General features: G+C 39.5%; 1 protein-coding gene across 1 annotated transcript; it reads left to right on the forward strand.

The window, feature by feature from the left end:
• Positions 1-11,664: 11,664 nt before the first annotated feature.
• Positions 11,665-12,564, forward strand: LOC138843391 (large ribosomal subunit protein eL29-like). The gene has a single exon (XM_070047216.1). It carries the CDS (start codon positions 11,724-11,726, stop codon positions 12,459-12,461), a length of 738 nt encoding a protein of 245 aa, XP_069903317.1. The 5' UTR covers positions 11,665-11,723; the 3' UTR covers positions 12,462-12,564.
• Positions 12,565-19,464: the final 6,900 nt, after the last annotated feature.

Raw genomic sequence — 19,464 nt, forward strand, 5'->3', positions numbered from 1 at the left:
ACTCAGTTCACACAGATGTGTTTTCTACAGCGGAAAGCAGAGTGGAGAAGGGGATGAGAGTGGATCTGGAGGCAACAATTTAAATTTCAGCACAAAGATAAAGCCAGGTCAGTGACCTGCAATTTTCACATCATTATGACATGCATGCGGCTCCATGACACACAGAAGAATTTGCCAAGAACTAAAGTTCTGGCAGTGTGCTGTAGCAGGTTAAGCCACCACCAAGCTGTTATCCTGTGTGAGCACCAGTTCATGTCCCAGCTGCTCCACTTCAGATCCAGCTCCCTCCTAATGCACCTGGGAAGATCGTGGAAGTTGGTGCAGTTACCTGGGCCCCTGCCACCCATGTAGGAGATCAGGATGGAGTTCTAGGCACCCGGCCTCTGTATTTCCTTCTTTTTATGGTTTTATGGATTTCTTTCCTTCTTTCTCTCTCTTTCTTTCTTTCTTTCTTTCTTTCTTTCTTTCTTTCTTTCTTTCTTTCTTCCTTCCTTCCTTCCTTCCTTCCTTCCTTCCTTCCTTCCTTTCTTCCTTTCTCTCTTTTCTCTCTTTTCTCTCTTTTCCCTTCCTTCCTTCCTTCCTTCCTTCCTTCCTTCCTTCCTTCCTTCCTTCCTTCCTTCCTTCCTTCCTTCCTTCCTTTCTCTCTCTCTCTCTCTCTCTCTTTCTTTCTCTCTTTCTTTCTTTCTCTCCCTCCCTTCCCTTCCCTTTCTCTCTCTCCTTCCTTCCTCCCTCCCTCCCTCCCTTCTTTCCTTCTCTCTCTCTTTCTTTCTTACTAGATGTATTTAATTCTTCTTTTTTAAAGAATTATTTATGTGAAAGGCAGAGCTCAGAGAGGTAGAGATAGAGAGATCTTTCATCTGCTGGTTCATTTCTCCAGTGGCCACAACAACCTGAGCTGAGACAATCTGAAGCCAGGAACCAGGAGCTTCTTCCAGGCCTCTCACATGGGTACAAGGGCCCAAGGACTTGGCCATCTTCTACTGCTTTCCCAGGCCATAGCAGAGAGCCGGATCGGAAGTGGAGCAGCTAGGTCTGGAACCAGCACACATATGGGATGCTGGCACTGCGGGTGGCAGCTTTACCCACTATACCACAGCACTGCCCCCTGTATTTACTTATTTGAAAGACAGGATTATGGGGGTGGGAGAGAGAGAGAGAGAGAGAGAGAGAGAGAGAGAGAATCTATCCACTGGTTCATTTCAGAAATGGTCACGGCAGCCAGGGCTGGGCCAAGCAGAAGCTAGGAGTCAAGAGCTTCATCCTTGCACATGGGTGCAGGGGCACAAACACTTGGGACATCCTCTGCTGCTTTCCCAGACACATTAGCAGGGAGTTAGATTGAAAGTGGAACAGCTGGAACACAAACCAGTGCTTATATGGGATGCCAGCATTGCAGGTGGCAGTTTAAGACCTTGTGTCATAATGCTGCCCCCAACTCTGCCTTTCAAATAAAATCTTAAAAAAAGAACTAAGATACCTGTGGGTATATCTTAGTTTTTGCCTGAAGGCAATCAGTACCCTTTCTCCTGACACCAGTGTATAGAACTGTATAGGACAAGACTTCACTGTTTGGAGAGCCCAATAACCAGCAAGTCCACAGTGCAGTCAGTTCAGAGAAGCCTGCAGATTTGCAGCATAGGAGGAATCTGAGATCTAGGTGGAATTCAGTCAGAGAACAAAACAAAGTGACAGCAACGGCAAACTAGTTTTTTGAGATCATTGTGCAAGTTTAGAGTCTTGAAGATGTCTAAAATAGGTCCAGACACATTTTGTCAGGAAAAATATTCTTTATAAAGAACTGTGCTTTCTAGAGATTCTATTCTTTAAAATACACAGAAAAAGGAAGGTTAACTCAACTAAGATTCCAGAATCATCTTGGCATATCTCTCTATTCTCTCCTAGACCTTATAAACTGGGTTTCTCATTCGTCCCTCTCATTGAGATTATTGACTTAAAACAGAGCTGCAAATAAGGCTTTTTAAGGCAGTTGTTCTAACCCATTCTCCATTTATACTGAAATCAGTTCAATTCGGCAATGTTTGTATTTTTATAATTCTCTCAAAAATTTTATGGGATATGGTATGGTTCCCCAAAAAGACACAATTTTTTGAGTGTCAGTGATTTTTTTTTAAGAAAAGCATTTCATGAGCCACTGGTCAATCTCGTTGGGATGCATTCTTTTTAGACAAAAATGGTACCCACAAAGCTCTTTGAATAAGCTCTTCCCTATCATAATCACTCTAGAGGTGGCTGAAAAACCATCTCTTAAGCTTTCTAGAGCTCCTGTTTTTGAGAAGACCTTTGAGGCACACAATCCTTTAACATGCTGTTTTTATGATTTAATAGTACTTTGCACATTTTTGAGTTTTCTGAGGCCTTAACAAATATTAAACACATACCCTTGGCTTTATATCTAGACTATATTCTTCCATGTGTCATAGAGCTCCATGTGTGTCAGAATGACCTGGAAATTGCTCTCAGGTTTTAAAGACAGATTCATAGGCTCAGTTAGTGGAAAGCCAACAAGATTAAGATGTTAAGTTTCTCCTATTGTAGACTTCAGAGGACACAGCCATCCACCAAGTGGGATGCTGGGGAGATGGAGAGGAACATAGACCATGCCATCACTTCCACACGTTTAATTCTAGTCCTCCCGGCCTACGCAGATAATTTCTCAAATCTTCAGAATGTTTTCTGCGTTGCTTTCCCTTTTTATTTTCTACTTACTTATCCTTGGTTCTTGTTTTCAATCCACTTTTCCTTCCTCTTCTAATTGAAGATATAAGTAGATAAGTTCTAAAGATTGTTTAAGGAAAGAGTTACTACTGTTTCTCATTTCTACGTGACTGCCCAGTGTATAAAACCCCAGTGCTGTGATCTTACCCTAAAATCTGTCTTTGTATGATATTTTTTTCTGTATCAAGGAGTTCTAAGTTTCCCATACATGGAGTTTTTACAAGGAAACAAGTGGCAATGGCTAGGTTGAACCCATTCAAAGGTACAACATTCCCCATTCCCCTTTTCCTGTTAACACCTGCCGGTTTCCAAATAAAAGAATTTCACATTAGTGATTTGGTACTAGCTCATAATTACTTTCCCAGGGAACCCTGGAAACTCTAATTTATAATTTGTTTTTGTATCAATCATAGTTTTTTCATAATAATTATCAAAATTTATATATGTGTGCTTATGTAATTATATGTTAAATAACTTGTTGCCATGTTAGATATTAAATTGTGTAAGGACAGAAGGACAGGGAATTTGAGTTTTTTTTTTTTTTTTGGTGATTTTTTGGTGGTGTGTCTTTTAGTATTTCAGTGCCTAGCACATAGGAAGTCATATATTTATTTTTTACATGACTCTAATTGTGTATTCACTGCAGATATCATGCATAAATCTGTTTCTTATTCCAGTTTTATTAATCATGGTGACTAATTGACTTTTTAAAAAATATTTATTTATTTCCATTTTATTTGAAAGGCAGAAAGGCAGAGAAGAAAGGGAGACAGAGAGGGGGTCGGTGCCGTGGCTTACTTGGTTAATCCTCCTCCTGCGGTGCCGGCATCCCATATGGGCACCGGGTTCTAGTCCCGGTTGCTCCTCTTCCAGTCCAGCTCTCTGCTGTGGCCCGGGAGTGCAGTGGAGGATGGCCCAAGTGCTTGGGCCCCTGCACCCACATGGGAGACCAGGAAGAAGCATCTGGCTCCTGGCTTTGGATTGGTGCAGCGCTGGCTGTGACGGCCATTTGGGGAGTGAAGCAATGGAAGGAAGACCTTTCTTTCTGTCTCTCTCTCTCACTGTCTAACTCTTCCTGTCTAATTAAAAAAAAAAAAAAAAAGAAAGAAAGGGTGACAGAGAGACAGAGAGATCTTCCATCCAGTGATTCACTTCTCAAATGCCTACAACAGCAACAACTAGGTCAGGCCGAAGCCAGGAGCCTGAAAACTAATCTGGGTTCTTCCACCTTGGGGGCAGGGATCCAAGTGTTTGTGCCATCACCTACCATCTCTTGGGGCACATGCTACCAGGAAGCTAGACTGAAAACTGAATAGCTGGTACTCAAACCAAGCATTCTGGACATGGGATGCAGAAATCCACGGGGTAGCTCAACTGCCTGGTAAATGCTCACCCCAATTAAATACTTTATAGACAATCTTTGCAATTCCCTAATTTCTACTTCTTTCATGACTTTGTGTTTTTCACAACATGTTGAAAACAAGTCTCCAAAGTATATCTTACCTCTATTCATTGTCTTTTAGCTCTCATTTCCTTCATAGTTGATCTACGTGGAAGATACTGCAAAACAACCTCATTTTCACACCTCTTCCTCCTTAACCAACTGCAATCTGCGGCCTCCTTTCACCACTTCCCTAAAATTAGTGTGCAGTTTGCTGGTTAACTCTTTGATGCTAGTACTAGTAGATATATTTTATTTGCTGTATTGGCAGCAGTTAACACTTTCTTTTCTTTTTTTTTTTTAAGATTTATTTATTTATTTGAAAGGAGAGTTACACAGAGAGGGGAGAGGCAGAGAGAGAGAGAGAGGTCTTCCATCTGTTGGTTCACTCCCCAGTTGGCAGCAACGGCTGGCACTGTGCCAATCTGAAGCCAGGAGCCAGGAGCTTCTTCCAGGTCTCTCACTTGGGTGCAGGGGCCCAAGGACTTGGGCCGTCTTCTATTGCTTTCCCAGGCCACAGCAGAGAGCTGGACAGGAAGTGGAGCAGATGGGTCTCGAACCGGCGTCCATATGGGATGCCGGTGCTTCAGGCCAGGATGTTAACCCTCTGTACCACAGTGCCGGCCCCAGCAGTTAACACTTTGACCAGATCTTCTCCCACCCCTTGTCCTCTGTGGAATCGCCCCTCTGTTGCTTTTCTCCTAGTTCTCAAACACTTTCTTGGCTCTGTTCCATTCTAGATGGGTGTTCTGGAAGACATCATCTCATTTCTTGTAGCATTTCCTTCTGTAGAGTCCTCTTACATGGTCATGCATCCTCTTAGGATCAGCACCACATGTATTTGATGTTTCTGATTCTATTGCTGAAGGCTCCAACTGCTTAAAAGGAACTCTCTCTCTCTTTTCAATTCAGAAATAATCAGGCTCACTATGTCTAAATTGACATAACTTTTCCTGGTCTCGTCTTTGAATAAGTAAAAAACAATTTAAAAAATACTTGAAAAGGAATGACCCAGAGGAATTCCTTTTTATCCAACTGGATACTTTCATAGGAATTCTTTCACTGAATCCTAATCAATAATTTTCTTTTGTGAACCTGAACAGTGTCCCCCAAATGTGCTGATACCTTTTTATACATATAGAGGACTAATAGAATGATTCTTCCAATTGATAAGGCAATTCAGTTTCTCTACATACCTCCTACTTTTCTAGGTAAGGAAGATGGTTGGTGGTTAGTGTAGAGGAAACCATTTTATATATGTATAGCTTTGACCCAAGTTAAAGCAGCAATAAAATAAATAGATATTTCCTGGAAGAAAAGTTTCTCTTTGCGTGTTCTCCCTCCTTATGAATTCTTACATTCGTTCATTATAGAAGATGACTATTATGAATATTCTTAATACTTTTTTCTAAAATTTCAAGGCTATTTTTTGAAAAACTTTATCAAAGACTCTATTATTTAGTAACAATATTAATTATAAAGTAAGTAGCAGATGAGAATACTTCAAAAAGTTCATGAAAGTTGAATTTCATGGATTTCATTTTTTTTTGCGCCAAGATAAACATCCCATTTTTCCTGAACTGTTTGAAGTGCTTTCATAATTATTTGTGGCTTTCTATGTGTCAGGCACTGAGATACAGTGTGGGGTACATTTATAATTTACAAAAGCCCCACAACCCCCTCTGCCCTCATAGAATTTAGAGGCTAGCATGGAAATAAGCTATCAATTATATAATTATATAAATATACAAGTATACATTCTTAATTGTTATTAAAAATTATAAAGATATCACATATTCTTAAAGTTTTAGAATTTTAATTCTATTTTAGCTTAATTTGATTTCTTATTCTTTTTGTAGAAATGAAATAATAAATGTATGAAAATATTCAGGGATGAAACAATAAAATTACTCCCTGTTAAAATGTATTGAAATATTTTTTTACAAATTGCTTTATTTGGAAAAACATGGAAATATCTTCTTGTCCACTGTTTTTAAATTGAAAATCAAAATTATTTCATTTTCTACTCAATTTCTGAGAATTCTCAATTATATGAAGGTTTCTTTGCCTAATTGTTATTTATTTAAATTATCATTATCATTTTTGAAATGTACTCATGTACTTGTATATAAATCACAAACTAGAGAACACAGCAAACATTGTATGCCTGATGACAGACTTCATCAGCAGAAATGGAAATTCCTTGCCATAATTTTTGTAAGGTAGTTTTATAGTGTAAATACAGTTGTCTTTAGAATTAGATTTATGTGGGGCTGGCGCTGTGGCGCGGTGGGTTAAGGCCCCAGCCTGCAGCGCCGGCATCCCGTATGGGTGCCGGTTCTAGTCCCAGCTGCTCCTCTTCTGATCCAGCTCTCTGCTGATGTCCTGGGAAAGCAGTGGAGGATGGCCCAAGTCCTTGGGCCCCTGCGCCCAAGGAGACCTGGAAGAAGCTCCTGGCTCCCAGCTTCGGATTGGCGCAGCTCCGGCCATTGTGGTTGTTTGGGGAGTGAACCATTGGATGGAAGACCTCTCTCTCTCTGACTGTACCTCTCTGTGTAACTCTGTCTTTCAAATAAATAAAATAATTCTTAAAAAAAAAGAATTAGATTTATGTTTAAATCCTACCTTACAATTGCTATTTGACTTTAGAGGTATCATTTAATCTGCTGTAAAAACAAAACAACAACAACAAAAAAGTCTTCCCAATCCATAATACAGGTTGTTATTTGATTTAAATAAGTATTTATCAATATCTTGAAACACTTATAAAATAGTTTGTAAATCTGGTTAACAAGTTAAAACCTAACTCATTTATATATGGAATTGAATTCACAACTACTTCCCTTAACTGACTTGTACGAAAAAATATTGCGTAAAACTTCAAAGCATTTCTTATTAAATTCCATTTGTTCATTCAGTTAAAATATTAAACAATGAATTGTTTTTTGGCTCCTTATTTGATATTAGGATATATCAATTAATATTCATGATGTTAATGAAAGATCAAGTGAAAATTAATGGTCAGTTTGTCCTTCATTGACCCCACTTAGTAGATACAACATATTTTCACTGGGCAGTTTTTGTACTACAATAGTTCTTCTAAACCACCTTTACTTCAAAGAGACTCTTCAGTTAGATGCCTGCTGGATCATCAACAATGTAGTAAACGTGCCAGTAACAGAACAATAGATAATGCTGTCTTTTCATGAGATTTGAGGTCTTCAGTTTCAAACCAGAAAGGTCATATACACATAAGACTGTTACACTGATTTGACTCATAATTTGATTGGCTTTCTTTCTCATTTTCTGTTTGCTTCAGAACAATAATTTCTATATATCCCTTCATCAAATTCTAAATTATAGTTCTGTTAGCTAGATATTGGGATATTGCTGACAACATTTTTGGATGAAGGGATTCTTGTCCTCACATATCAGCAAACAGAAGTTGTTTTGTCATAACAACTTTCTGGGAGAAATGATCTAGGTGTTTGCTTTAGTTCTCTCTACTTTGTCTATTCTTTCTTCCTGATGTCTACCTGGCTAATGATGTTTGTGGATATAAAAATATTTTGTTAACAATAATCATTTAAATATGCTTTAAATCTTATTTAATGTCAGAAAAAGGAGATTTTGTTTTAGTTAAATAGAAGAAATTAAATTTTATTTATAAAATAATTAAAGTGATAATTTAGGGCTTTACTTAGGAGTTTCTTAATGTTGAGATGCCAGGCTTGATGTATGACATTTTTCTCTTATCTTTGTATAACCACCCTGTTGGTGATCAAATATAGGTCCTGTGGTTTTAAATGCCATCTCTGTGCCATCAAGATAGACTCACTGGTTCTGACCTCTCTCTTATATTGTGGATTTTCATACAACTGTTTCCTGATCTTGCCATTTAAATCACTAAACACACATCTCAAATTTGATATTTTCATATAAAACTCCTGCTTTTCCTTCCCCTATAACCAACACCTACTGTGATTGTAGCCTTCTCCATGTTTTCACTTTTTCAGCAAAACTTTAACCATTGTAACTCCCTCTCTCTCATCCCTTACATCTAGTCCACCAGGAAATCTCTCAAAAAATATTTAGGCCTCTGTGTGTTTCACATCCCTCCCAAGCCACTGTTTTCTCTCACCTGGCTCATTTTAATGGCCTTCTATCAGGTGTCTGCCACATGAAGGCCTCATGGCAAGTGTGAGACAATGCTAAGTCCAGCGATTTCACTATATATATTTGTCACTGGTAATTCATGATTTCCCCGTGTTAGCAATTGGAACACAAGAAGTTTTGTAAAATCTTTAGACAAATGTCTGCACATGTATTTTACTACTTTCTATTTTTCCACATCTTGGAAGTTATCCCATGGAAAGAATTCTGGATCCTAGAACTGTATATCACAGAGCTATTTATAAATTTTTATAAAAGCATAGAAAATATATCTCCCCAAATAGAGAATTGGTTAAATAAATGAATATGAAATGATAATGTGGGGTCTTTTATATATTATACTGTTTAATGACTTAGAAATCGTCTCCATAACTAGAATGTGTAGCAGTGTGAGATGTGAGTATTTGACTTAGAAGATCATCTTCCTCTACACTCATGTGAATTTAATCATTTTGTTTGGTTTTTGCTTTTTAATCTGTTTATATTTTCTAAAATTTCAAAAATAAACTTGCATCAGTTTTAATAACATTAAAAATTAAAATACAAATGACATCAAATATTCATTGTTGTTTAACTCAGCTTTTTTTTTAATATTTCTTTTCAACTTTTATTTAATAAATATAAATTTCCAAAGTACAACTTTTTGAATTATAGCAGCTTTTCTCACCATAACCTCCCTCCCACTTGCAACCATCGCATCTTCCACTCCCTCTTCCATCCTATTCATCATCATGATTCATTTTCCATTATCTTTATACACAGAAGATCAACTTAGTATATACTAAGTAAAGAGGACATCAGAGAAAACCTTCAATATATAGGTACAGACAAAGACTTCTTGAAAATGACCCCAGAGGCACAGGCAGTCAAAGCCAAAATTAATAATTAGGATTACATCAAGTTGAGAAGTTTCTGTACTGCAAAAGAAACAGTCAGGAAAGTGAAGAGGCAACCGACAGAATGGAAAAGATATTTGCAAACTATGCAACGGATAAAGGATTAATAACCAGAATCTACAAAAAGATCAAGAAACTCCACAAGATCAAAACAAACAACCCACTTAAGAGATGGGCCAAGGACCTCAATAGACATTATTCAAAAGAGGAAATCCAAATGGCCAACAGACACATGAAAAAATGTTCAGGATCACTAGACATCAGGGAAATGCAAATCAAAACCACAATGAGGTTTCACCTCACCCCAGTTAGAATGGCTTACATACAGAGAGCAATGGAGGATGGTCTAAGTCCTTGGGCCCTGCACCTGCATGGGAGACCAGGAGGAAGCACTTGGCTTCTGGCTTTGGATCAGCGCAGCTCTCTGGCCATAGTGGCAATTTGGAGGGTGAACCAACGGGAGGAAGACCTTTCTCTCTGTCTCTGTCTCTCTCTCTCTCACTGTCTAACTCTGCCTATCAAAAAAAAAAAATCAACTAACAATAGATGCTGACGAAGATGTGGGGAAAAAGGGAAACTAATTCACTGTTGGTGGGAATGTAAACTGGTAAAGCCTCTATGGAAATCAGTTTGGAGATTGCTCAGAAACCTGAATATAGCCCTACCATTCAACCCAGCCATCCCACTCCTTGGAATTTACCTGAAGGAAATTAAATTGGCATATAAAAGAGCTATCTGCACCTCAATGTTTATTGCAGCTCAATTCATAGTAGCTAAGACATGGAATCAACCTAAATGCCCACCAACAGAAGACTGGATAAAGAAATTATAGGATATGTACTCTATGGAATACTGTACAGCAGTAAGAAAAAAATGAAATCTGGTCATTTGCAACAAAATGGAGGAATCTGGAAAACATCATGCTGAGTGAAATAAGCCAGTCCCAAAGGGACAAATATCATAAGTTTTTCCTGATCGGTGACAACTAACTGAGCACTTAAAAGGCAACCTGTTGAAGTGTAAAGGACACTATCAGAAAAAATGACTTGATCAGCCCTTGTCCTGACTGTTGAGGAACAACTTACTATTTTATTCCTTTTAGTGTTTTTTTTTTTTTTTGTTCTACTTAATACCATTGGTTGAACTCTTTAATTAACACACAACTATTCTTAGGTGTTTAAATTTAACTGAAAAGTGATCCCTGTTAAATATAAGAGTGGGAATAAGAGAGGAAGGAGATGTACAGTTCGTCACATCCTCACTTGGACTTACCCCTAATGGTAGAGCTAGAAATGTGCCAGGGGATTCCAATTAAATCCCATCAAGGTGGAATGTACCAATGCCATCTTACTTGTTAAAGTGATCAGTTTAAGTTCATAATTGATCAAAAAGATGGGATTAAGTGTCAAAGGGATTACATAAATAAAAGCAGTGCCTGCAAATAATTGATAGAATTAAAAAGGAGAGAATGATCCTACATGGGAAGCAGGATACACAACAGACTCATAGAATGGCAAAGCCCTGAGCAGCACTCTGGCCTCAGAATCAGCCCTTAAGGCATTTGAATTTTGGCTAAAAAGCCCATGAGAGTTTTGCAGGCATGGAAAGCTGAGACATTGTGACAAAAAAAAAAAAAAATGACCTAAATGAAAGATCTCTGTGATTGAGATCCCAGCGAAAAGAACTGGCCATCAAAGAGGGCAATACCTTTCCCTGAAGGGAGGAGACAACTTCAACTTTGAATATGGCATTTTCTAAATAAGGTCGAAGTTGGTGAACTCAAGAAGCTTCCATAGCCTTGGCAGCTCATGAGAAGAGCCTCGGGTGATTACTGATGTCATAAATAAGAGTGTCAGTTGTTAAATCAACAATGGGAGTCACTTTGCACCTACTCTCCATGCAGGATCTTTGTCCTTAATGTGTTGTACTGTGAGAATTAATGGTGAAACTACTACTCAAACAGTGCTCTATATTTTGTGTGTCTTTATGGGTGCAGTGTGTTGAAATCTTTACTTACTATAACTCAGCTATTGAAATTTGCCTCGCTGAAGGGTTGCGTTGCCTTCAGAAAGTTTTATTCAAGAATGATTACTGTTCTTTAGAAACATGGAAGTAAATTGACAAGATGTGGGGAATAGTTTCATGGATCTAAAAATATATCACATTCCCATTACTGATAGGTGCTACTGAGTCTCAGAAATCTTAGCTAAGCGGTAGAAATACTTGATTGAGTTTGAATAAGATCTGAATGAAAACATTTTAAAAATTACTTCTATTTAACAGAAAATATTTCCTAGTGCTTTTATATTAGTTATATAAGTTCTCTGTGAATATTCCAATATTAAAATTGATAGTTTATTTCTCCTGTCATATGATAGCGTATAATTTTGAGGTGTTTACATAAAATTTTAAGATATTTAAATGGGCTTCTCTTTCCGGTCCCAGGCGCTTCGGCAGCCGCGGGTTACGGTGCAGACATGGCCAAGTCCAAGAACCACACCACGCACAACCAGTCCCGAAAATGGCACAGAAATGGCATCAAGAAACCGCGATCACAAAGATACGAGTCTCTGAAAGGGGTGGACCCCAAGTTCCTGAGGAACATGCGTTTTGCCAAGAAGCACAACAAGAAGGGCCTGAAGAAGATGCAGGCCAACAACGCCAAGGCTATGGCTGCGCGTGCTGAAGCTATCAAGGCCCTGGTCAAGCCTAAGGAAGTAAAGCCCACGATCCCGAAGGGTGTCAGCTGGAAGCTCGATCGGCTTGCCTACATTGCCCACCCCAAGCTTGGAAGGCGTGCCCGTGCCCGCATTGCTAGGGGTCTCAGGCTGTCCCGGCCACAGACCAAGGCAAAGGCCAAGACTGAGCCCCAAATCAAGGGCAAGGTCAAGGCTCAAATCAAGGCCCAAGCTCAAGCTCAAATCAAGAGCAAGGGCAAAGGCAAGGCCCAGGCTGAAACCAAGCCCAAAGCCCAGGCCGAAACCAAGCCCAAGGCCCAGGCCCAAGCCAAACCCAAAGCTCAGGCCCAAGGCAAGCCCAAGGCCCAGGCCCAAGGCAAGCCCAAGGCTCAGGCCCAAGGCAAGCCCAAGGCCCAGGCCCAAGCCAAACCCAAGGCTCAGGCCCAAACCAAGCCCAAGGCCCAGGCCACACCTGCAGCCCCAGTTCCGGCTCAGGCTCCTCCCAAAGGTGCCCAGCCCCCCGCAAAGGCTCCCTAGTAACAGCCTTTGCCTGCCAATGCAAAGGCAGAAGGACTGGTGTGACCCCTGGGCTGCTGTCTGCGTGGGGCTAGCGTCCTCCTGTGCTGTTTGTACAAATAAACCCGAGACAGGGTCTCAAAAAAAAAAAAAAAAAAAAGATATTTAAATGGAAGTATAAGTTTATGAATAAGGAAAGACTAGTAAAATGTTTTAGCCTCAAAGTAGCATTTATTTTCCATTTCTGGAAAAAAAAAACAGTTTGGAATGTTTATTTTTCACATGCATTTTTTTTGTCCCTCATTACCTTCTTCATTTTAATCTCATCAATTTCAAGATATTTTAATGTTGATAATTGCTAATATTATTGCAAAACTTATGATTTTTCCAGTGCCAGTAGATTTTTCTTCTAACTATTTGCTGAATTCTTTACTTAATGGAGGGTTAATCTTGTGATTATAAAATAAACTGAACATATGTCACTGTAAACATTAAAAGAAAAGAAAAAGAAAGGAAGGGGGGGGTGGAGTATGGGTGGGATGGATTGTGGGGTGGGAAGTATCACTATGCTCCAGAATCTGTGTGTATAAAATACATGAAATGTTTTCTTCTTATATTAATAAAATAGTTAAAAATAGATTTATTTGTTTATTTGAAAGGCAAACTTACAGAAAGAGAAAGAGGGAGAGGCAGAGAGAGAATAAGAGCAAGACAGAGAGACAGAGATCTTCCATCGGTGGTTCACTTCTCAAATGTCTGCAATGGCCAGAGCTGGTCCAAGCCAAGCCAGGAGCCAGCACTGGGAATAATGACATGCCTTGACTACCTGGGATCCAGTAGAAACAGAAAAGAGGCAGAACTCATGATTACCAAGGTATAGAGCTGGTCTGGAGCCAGGACCTTCGTCTGGGTCTCCCATGTGGTTGCTGGCGTCCAACTATTTGGGCCATCTTCTTCTGTTTTCCCAGGTACATTAGCAGAGAGCTGGATTGGAAAAGGAACAGCCAGGAAGCGAACCAGCACCTGTATGTGATTCTAGCATTGCAGGCAACAGCTTAACCCACTATGCTACAGTGCTGTCCCTGCCTATAGATTTTTCTAATTCAGAAAGTATCACATCTCTTAGTACTTATTCAATGATAGCTGCTATTTTTGTTATTCAAAATTTTTATTCTGAGACCATTCTCTTGTGTAAAAGAATCATGGAAACTGAACTAATCTTTGTCTTTATTTCCAGTAAGATAGTTCCCGATGAAATTTCACTCAATTAAATGATTCTTATTAGTTGTTTTTATATTTATAAAAATAGACTATTGAAATCTTCAACTGACACCAGAGTATGAGTGTTTTCTGGTGACCACTGAGGTTGAGAGTGTCTGATGCACAGAATGCAGAACCCTACCATCTTGAGTTCAATCATTAGCCTCCCTGCTCCCTAGCAGAGTGACATTGTTCAGGTGGCTTACTTTCCTCATGTCTTAGTTTGCTCTGTAAAATAGAGATAATGATAATTCTTATTGCAGAAGAATGTTGTAAGGAATAAAGGAGTTCAGTTATGTGAAAAAGTTACAACTGCTGGGGCCGGTGTCGTGGTACAGTGGGTTAAGCCACAACCTGCAATGCCAGCATCCCATATTGGCACTGGTTGAAGTCTCGGCTGCTCTACTTTCAATCCAACTTCCTGCTAATGAACCTTGAAATTCTGTAGAAGATGGCATGAGTGCTCTGGCCCCTGCACCCATGTGGTAGCACTGGATGAAGCTCTGGCTTCAGGTTGGCCCAGCATGGGCCATTGCATCCATCTGGGAGTGAACCAGCAGATGTAAGATACCTCTCTCTCTGTCTCTCCCACTCTCCTAACTCTGCTTTTTACATAAATCAAATAAATCTTAAAAAGAAAGAAAATTATGTCTTCTCTAAAAAAATCATAACTTTGCTAGTTACCATTAGCCCATTGTAAGGGCCACAGAGGTGATATGATTATTTTTGTTGTTGTTAGTAGCAGCAATAGTAACAGAAACAGCAGCAGTATGTTCACATGTTCTATTGTTAGAGATTTGGAGAACAACAGAACCTTGAAATAATGTCAAAAACATAGAAAACTGTACTTGGTAAATGAAATTGATGATTGAAGATTTTATGAACAACTCTAATTGGTATATGCAAGGAGCCCTTTATAGCATCTTTCTCTCTTTTTTAAAAAGATTCATTTATTTTGTTTGAGAAGCAGTTACAGAGGGAAAGAGAGAGAGATCTTCCATCCTCTGATTCATTCCATAAGTGGTTGCAATGGCCAGAACTGTGCTGATCCAAAACCAGGAGTCTGGAGCTTCTCCCACACAGGTGCAGGGAGCCAAGCATTTGGGCCATCTTCCACTGCTTTCCTAGGCCATCAGCAGGGAGCTGGATAAGAAGTGGAGCAGCCAGGACTTGAACTGGCATCCATATGGGATGCCAGCACTGCAGACAGAGGCTTAACCCACTGTACCACAGCGCCAGTCCCTTTAGCAGGTGACTTATCTGTACAGTATATTTTGAAAATGGGGCACTAATAAACAGAGTTAAATGGATGCTTATTTCCTAAATGTTATACATTTGTTTCTCTAGGTTGGTCCTCAGTGTGGGCGCTGCATACCTTTTTTGAATTGTGATTAGAGAACTATCTACTGCTTACATCATACTGACACATAATCATTGATATTGACACCATTTGAAGAAATAACAATTGTTGCTTTTTTAAAGTTAGCGTCAGCTTCAAGGTCAATGGCAAAATCCATATGATCATCATCACCATTAGTGCTGAACTTAGTAAGTTTTAGGTAAGTCCTGAAATTGTTAGGTCTCTCATTATTTGAAAAGTCTAGTTCTCAGTATGCTTGTAGATCCATTTGTATAACACTGAGGCTCAGTTCTGTTGTTGGTGATGTTGTTATAGTGACTCATGTTTCTGGAGGAGATGTAGTGAGTGTATGTTGGAGCACAGTTGTGATGATTCTTGCTAATGCGGCTCTTCTGGGGTTAATAGACTTAGGGGCTGTTTGGGAGTGACAACAGAAGTGGGGCCTAAGGAAGTGGTGATGTCTGGTTGCTTCCTGCAAGTAGCAGTGATACAAGGATTGTGCCTAAAGAAATGACAGAAATTCACAGGATGTACATGAAAGAAATGCAAGGACTAGCTATTATACTTGTAAAAAAATTCATTAAAAATTCTCTGTGATGAATCACATCACTTCCCTCTTTCGGTCATATTCTCCCCTCCGTGACTCTCTTTAAAATATTTTGTTAAATTATTCATTTGAGAGGCATAGAGATAGAGACAGAGAGAAAAAGAGAGACCGACAATGGAGATCCCATCTGCTGGTTCACTTGCCCAACACCCACAATGACCAAAAGCTGGTTTGGGACCAATACTGGAGTTAGAAATCTAACCAACATCCCCTACATGGTTGTCAGGAACCCAACTACTCAAACCACTACTGGTTGCCTCTCAGGGTTTCCATTGACAGGAAGCTGAAATTGGGAGCCAGAACTGGAACTTAAACCCAGGTGTTCTGATGTGAAACACAGGCATCCTGACTGGCTTCTTAACCGATGTACCAAATGCCTTCCTGTCTACTGCTCCTGATTATTCAAGCTACATCCTATTTTATTAAAGATATTTTGCCTTTCTGACGCTCTTTATTCTTTCTGGAATGTTTCTAGCTTTCTAATCTAAAGGTCTAAGTGGATTTCTTATCCTTCAAAGCCTGTGTCAAATTTTCACTCCTTGGAGGACTTCCTACGTGCCCAACTTGAAGTAATCTTTCTCTCATCTGGAATGCCATGGTCCTTTATGTATATGCTATGCATTTGAAACGCACACTGCATTATGGTTAGGTATAGTCACCTACTGTGTAATAGGATACCAGAACTTACTCCTGGTCTCTGACTGCAATATTGTTCCCTTTGCTCCACCACTTCTAATCTCCCCATTCTCCCATGCTGTTCCTTGCGGGGAGCAACTGGAAGCAACTCGGACTAGACTAAGTTACTGGAATTAAGACTTATTCTGTGCATCTGCTCTCCCACAATATGGCGCTGGGAGAGGATAAAACAGCTTCTACACAGCTGCCTCCAGTTCAACCAATAAACTGTAGGACCTGCTCCTGATTGGAGGAGAGCAGCGTACTCGGCGTGTGGGCAGCCGAGTTGGGATTGGCGGAGGAGGACTATATAGGAGGAGAGAGACAACATGCACGAGGAACATCTAAGGGGGAACATCTATCTGAAGGAACACCTGTGCAGCCCCCGAGAGAGCCGGCCGGCGGTGTGCCGCTCCCCCGCGGAAGTGGGGAAAAGTGACAGGGGGAACCGCCCTTCCACGGAGGTGGAAGGGACGGTAGCCAACCCGGGAAGAACTAGCAGCAAACCCGGGGAGGGCCGAGCAGACAAAAGAATAGCGCAGGGTCCTGTGTCGTTCCTCCACGAAGAGGGGGAGCGACATAATGGTGCCGTGACTCGGATATGAAGCCTAGGCAGGGTTTAGTGTCGTTCCTCCATGAAGAGGGGGAGCGACATTCCTAAACTCTGGTAAACAGTATATGAGATTAACTTTTTAGATTGCACATATAAATGAAATTGGGTACTACTTTTGTTTCTATTCCTGTCTTATTTTCCTGTAATGTTCTCCAGGCTCATTCATATTGTCACAAGTGACAGGATTTCATCATGTTATATTACTGAAAAGCATTTGTTTGTGTATAGATACTATATTTTCCTCATCCATTTATTTGCTTATAAACATTTAGGTTGATGCCTATTTTGCTTAATATGAATAATGCTGCAATATGTATAGGAGTGCAGATTATTACAGTGTACACTTGTATTGAAACATCATATTGTATTCATAAATATGTGCACTTACTATGTGTCAATAAAATAAATTTGCTTGTTTAAAAGATAATTAAATAAATATGTGATAATCCTGATTGTTCACAAAGACTGTGTTGTGAGAAAGATTGCAACCCAGTAGGTAGTAAGGTACAAGGTTTGAGAAGACTTAGCCATCAGTAAATGTGCGAGGGTACTTTTATTTGAAGCAGAGGTTGCTGATTTTCCCTTCACTGACTTGAGCAGAATGATCTTGGCCTAGTGGATCTTGAGAGTATGGAGTTTGTCATGGGGATGGTGAAGTTTAAATCAATGTAAACAGACAGGGACGGGGAAGGTTTGCTGCAGGTTTGAAAAGGTGATGATTGATCTCGGTCCAGGTTATGCATGCCTGTGGTAGAGATGGAGGCCAGTAGGGCACGGCCAGCTAAGTCCAGTTGATCATGTGGGGCTCACATTAGGCAGATGGTTGAAAACACATTGTTTCTTTATCTTTCCCAAATTAAAGGAAAAAAATTCCATTGGGACTTATTTGAAGTTTAGTAATATCAAACACAGGTAACATGCTTACTTTAGTGCTAACAGTGAATCATATTGTTACAGAGGTTTGCCTATTCACTGCTGTAAGTAAAAAGTAGTTAAGATATAAAAAGAAGATAAATAAAGAACCAAACAGCCATTATAAAACCAAAGCCACATCTAAAAATAATTTTTGAGTCTTCAATTATGAGAAAGGAAATTATAATAACATCCTGCTCATGAGGTCATTTTGATGAGGAAAAGAATATATGCAAAGCATTTAGATTAGCATATTACATTATATCTAATAAACTAAAAATCATTTATTATCCCTGTTATCAATAGGACTATGGCAGGATGTTATTTCCTATCACATGGAAGAGGCAACTGGACATAGTAGAAAGTGCGCAGGCTTTGGAATCACAGAGAACTGAGTTTAAATTCAGAAGCCACTTCTCAACCTCACAATTTTGGCAAATTTCTTGATTTCTTTAGGTTTTCCTATGTATGTGATGGCAAAAATAAAGTATTATTGTGAGAATAAGGAAAGCAGTTTTCATTTATTCAAAAAGATCAAACATGGCATGAAGCACCATTGACTAAACAGTGAGTTATGAATGGAAAAATCATCAACACAAAATACATATTCATTAATTGTAAAATATTTTAATTTCAGAAATGTTAACAGATAGAAATCTGCACATCTTAGAATTTAAAATTTTATAATAGACTCATTATGTGCAGAATGTAGATATTTGCATGGGAATTGGCTATTTTACTTTCATATTAATTGTGAAAAAATGGTTTTCTAAATAACAAAAAATATAAACACAATTATTATTATTTTTTATTTCACAGGTAGAGTTGTAGACAGTGAGAGAGAGAGAGACAAAGAGAAAGAAGGGTCTTACCTCTGTTGGTTCACGCCCCAAATGGCCACCACAGCCGGCACTGCGCCGATCCAAAGCCAGGAGCCAGGTGCTTCCTCCTCGTCTCCCATGCAGGTGCAGGGGCCTAAGCATTTGGGTCATACTCCACTGCCTTCACAGGCCACAGCAGAGAGCTGGACTGGAAGAGGAGCAACCGGGACTAGAACTGGTGTCCATATGGGGTGCCGGCACCGCAGGCAGAGGATTAGCCTAGTGAGCCACGGTGCCGGCCCCAAACACAATTATTTAAAAAATAGTTTTTAGCTACTATGAAAGTACTCACAGATGTGAAAAAAACTATCTGTAGCCTTTCTTTTATATGAATGTATGTTTATTTGCCTACATTTTGATTTTTAAATGCTTTGAACTAGGTAGGTCCATATGGTTAGATGCCACACACACACACACACACACACACAAACACACACACACACATGAAGAGAATGCTTTTGAACTTGGAGTACTATCTATAGTAAAATTTCTATAATTATTTAATTGATTTTGTTTCTTCTTTGTTTTAAATATTTATTTTATTTATTTGAAGAGCAAAGTTACAGACAGAGAGGGGAAGAGATACATAGAGAGAGATCTTCCATCTGCTGATTCACTCCCCAAGTGGACATAACAGCCAGTGCTGGGCCAGACTAAAGCCTGCAGTTTCATCTAGGTTTCCCATGTGGGTGCAAGGGCCCAAGCACTTGGATCAT

This window comes from Oryctolagus cuniculus, chromosome 8 (assembly GCF_964237555.1).
Source record: "Oryctolagus cuniculus chromosome 8, mOryCun1.1, whole genome shotgun sequence".
Classification (NCBI taxonomy): Eukaryota; Metazoa; Chordata; class Mammalia; order Lagomorpha; family Leporidae; genus Oryctolagus; species Oryctolagus cuniculus.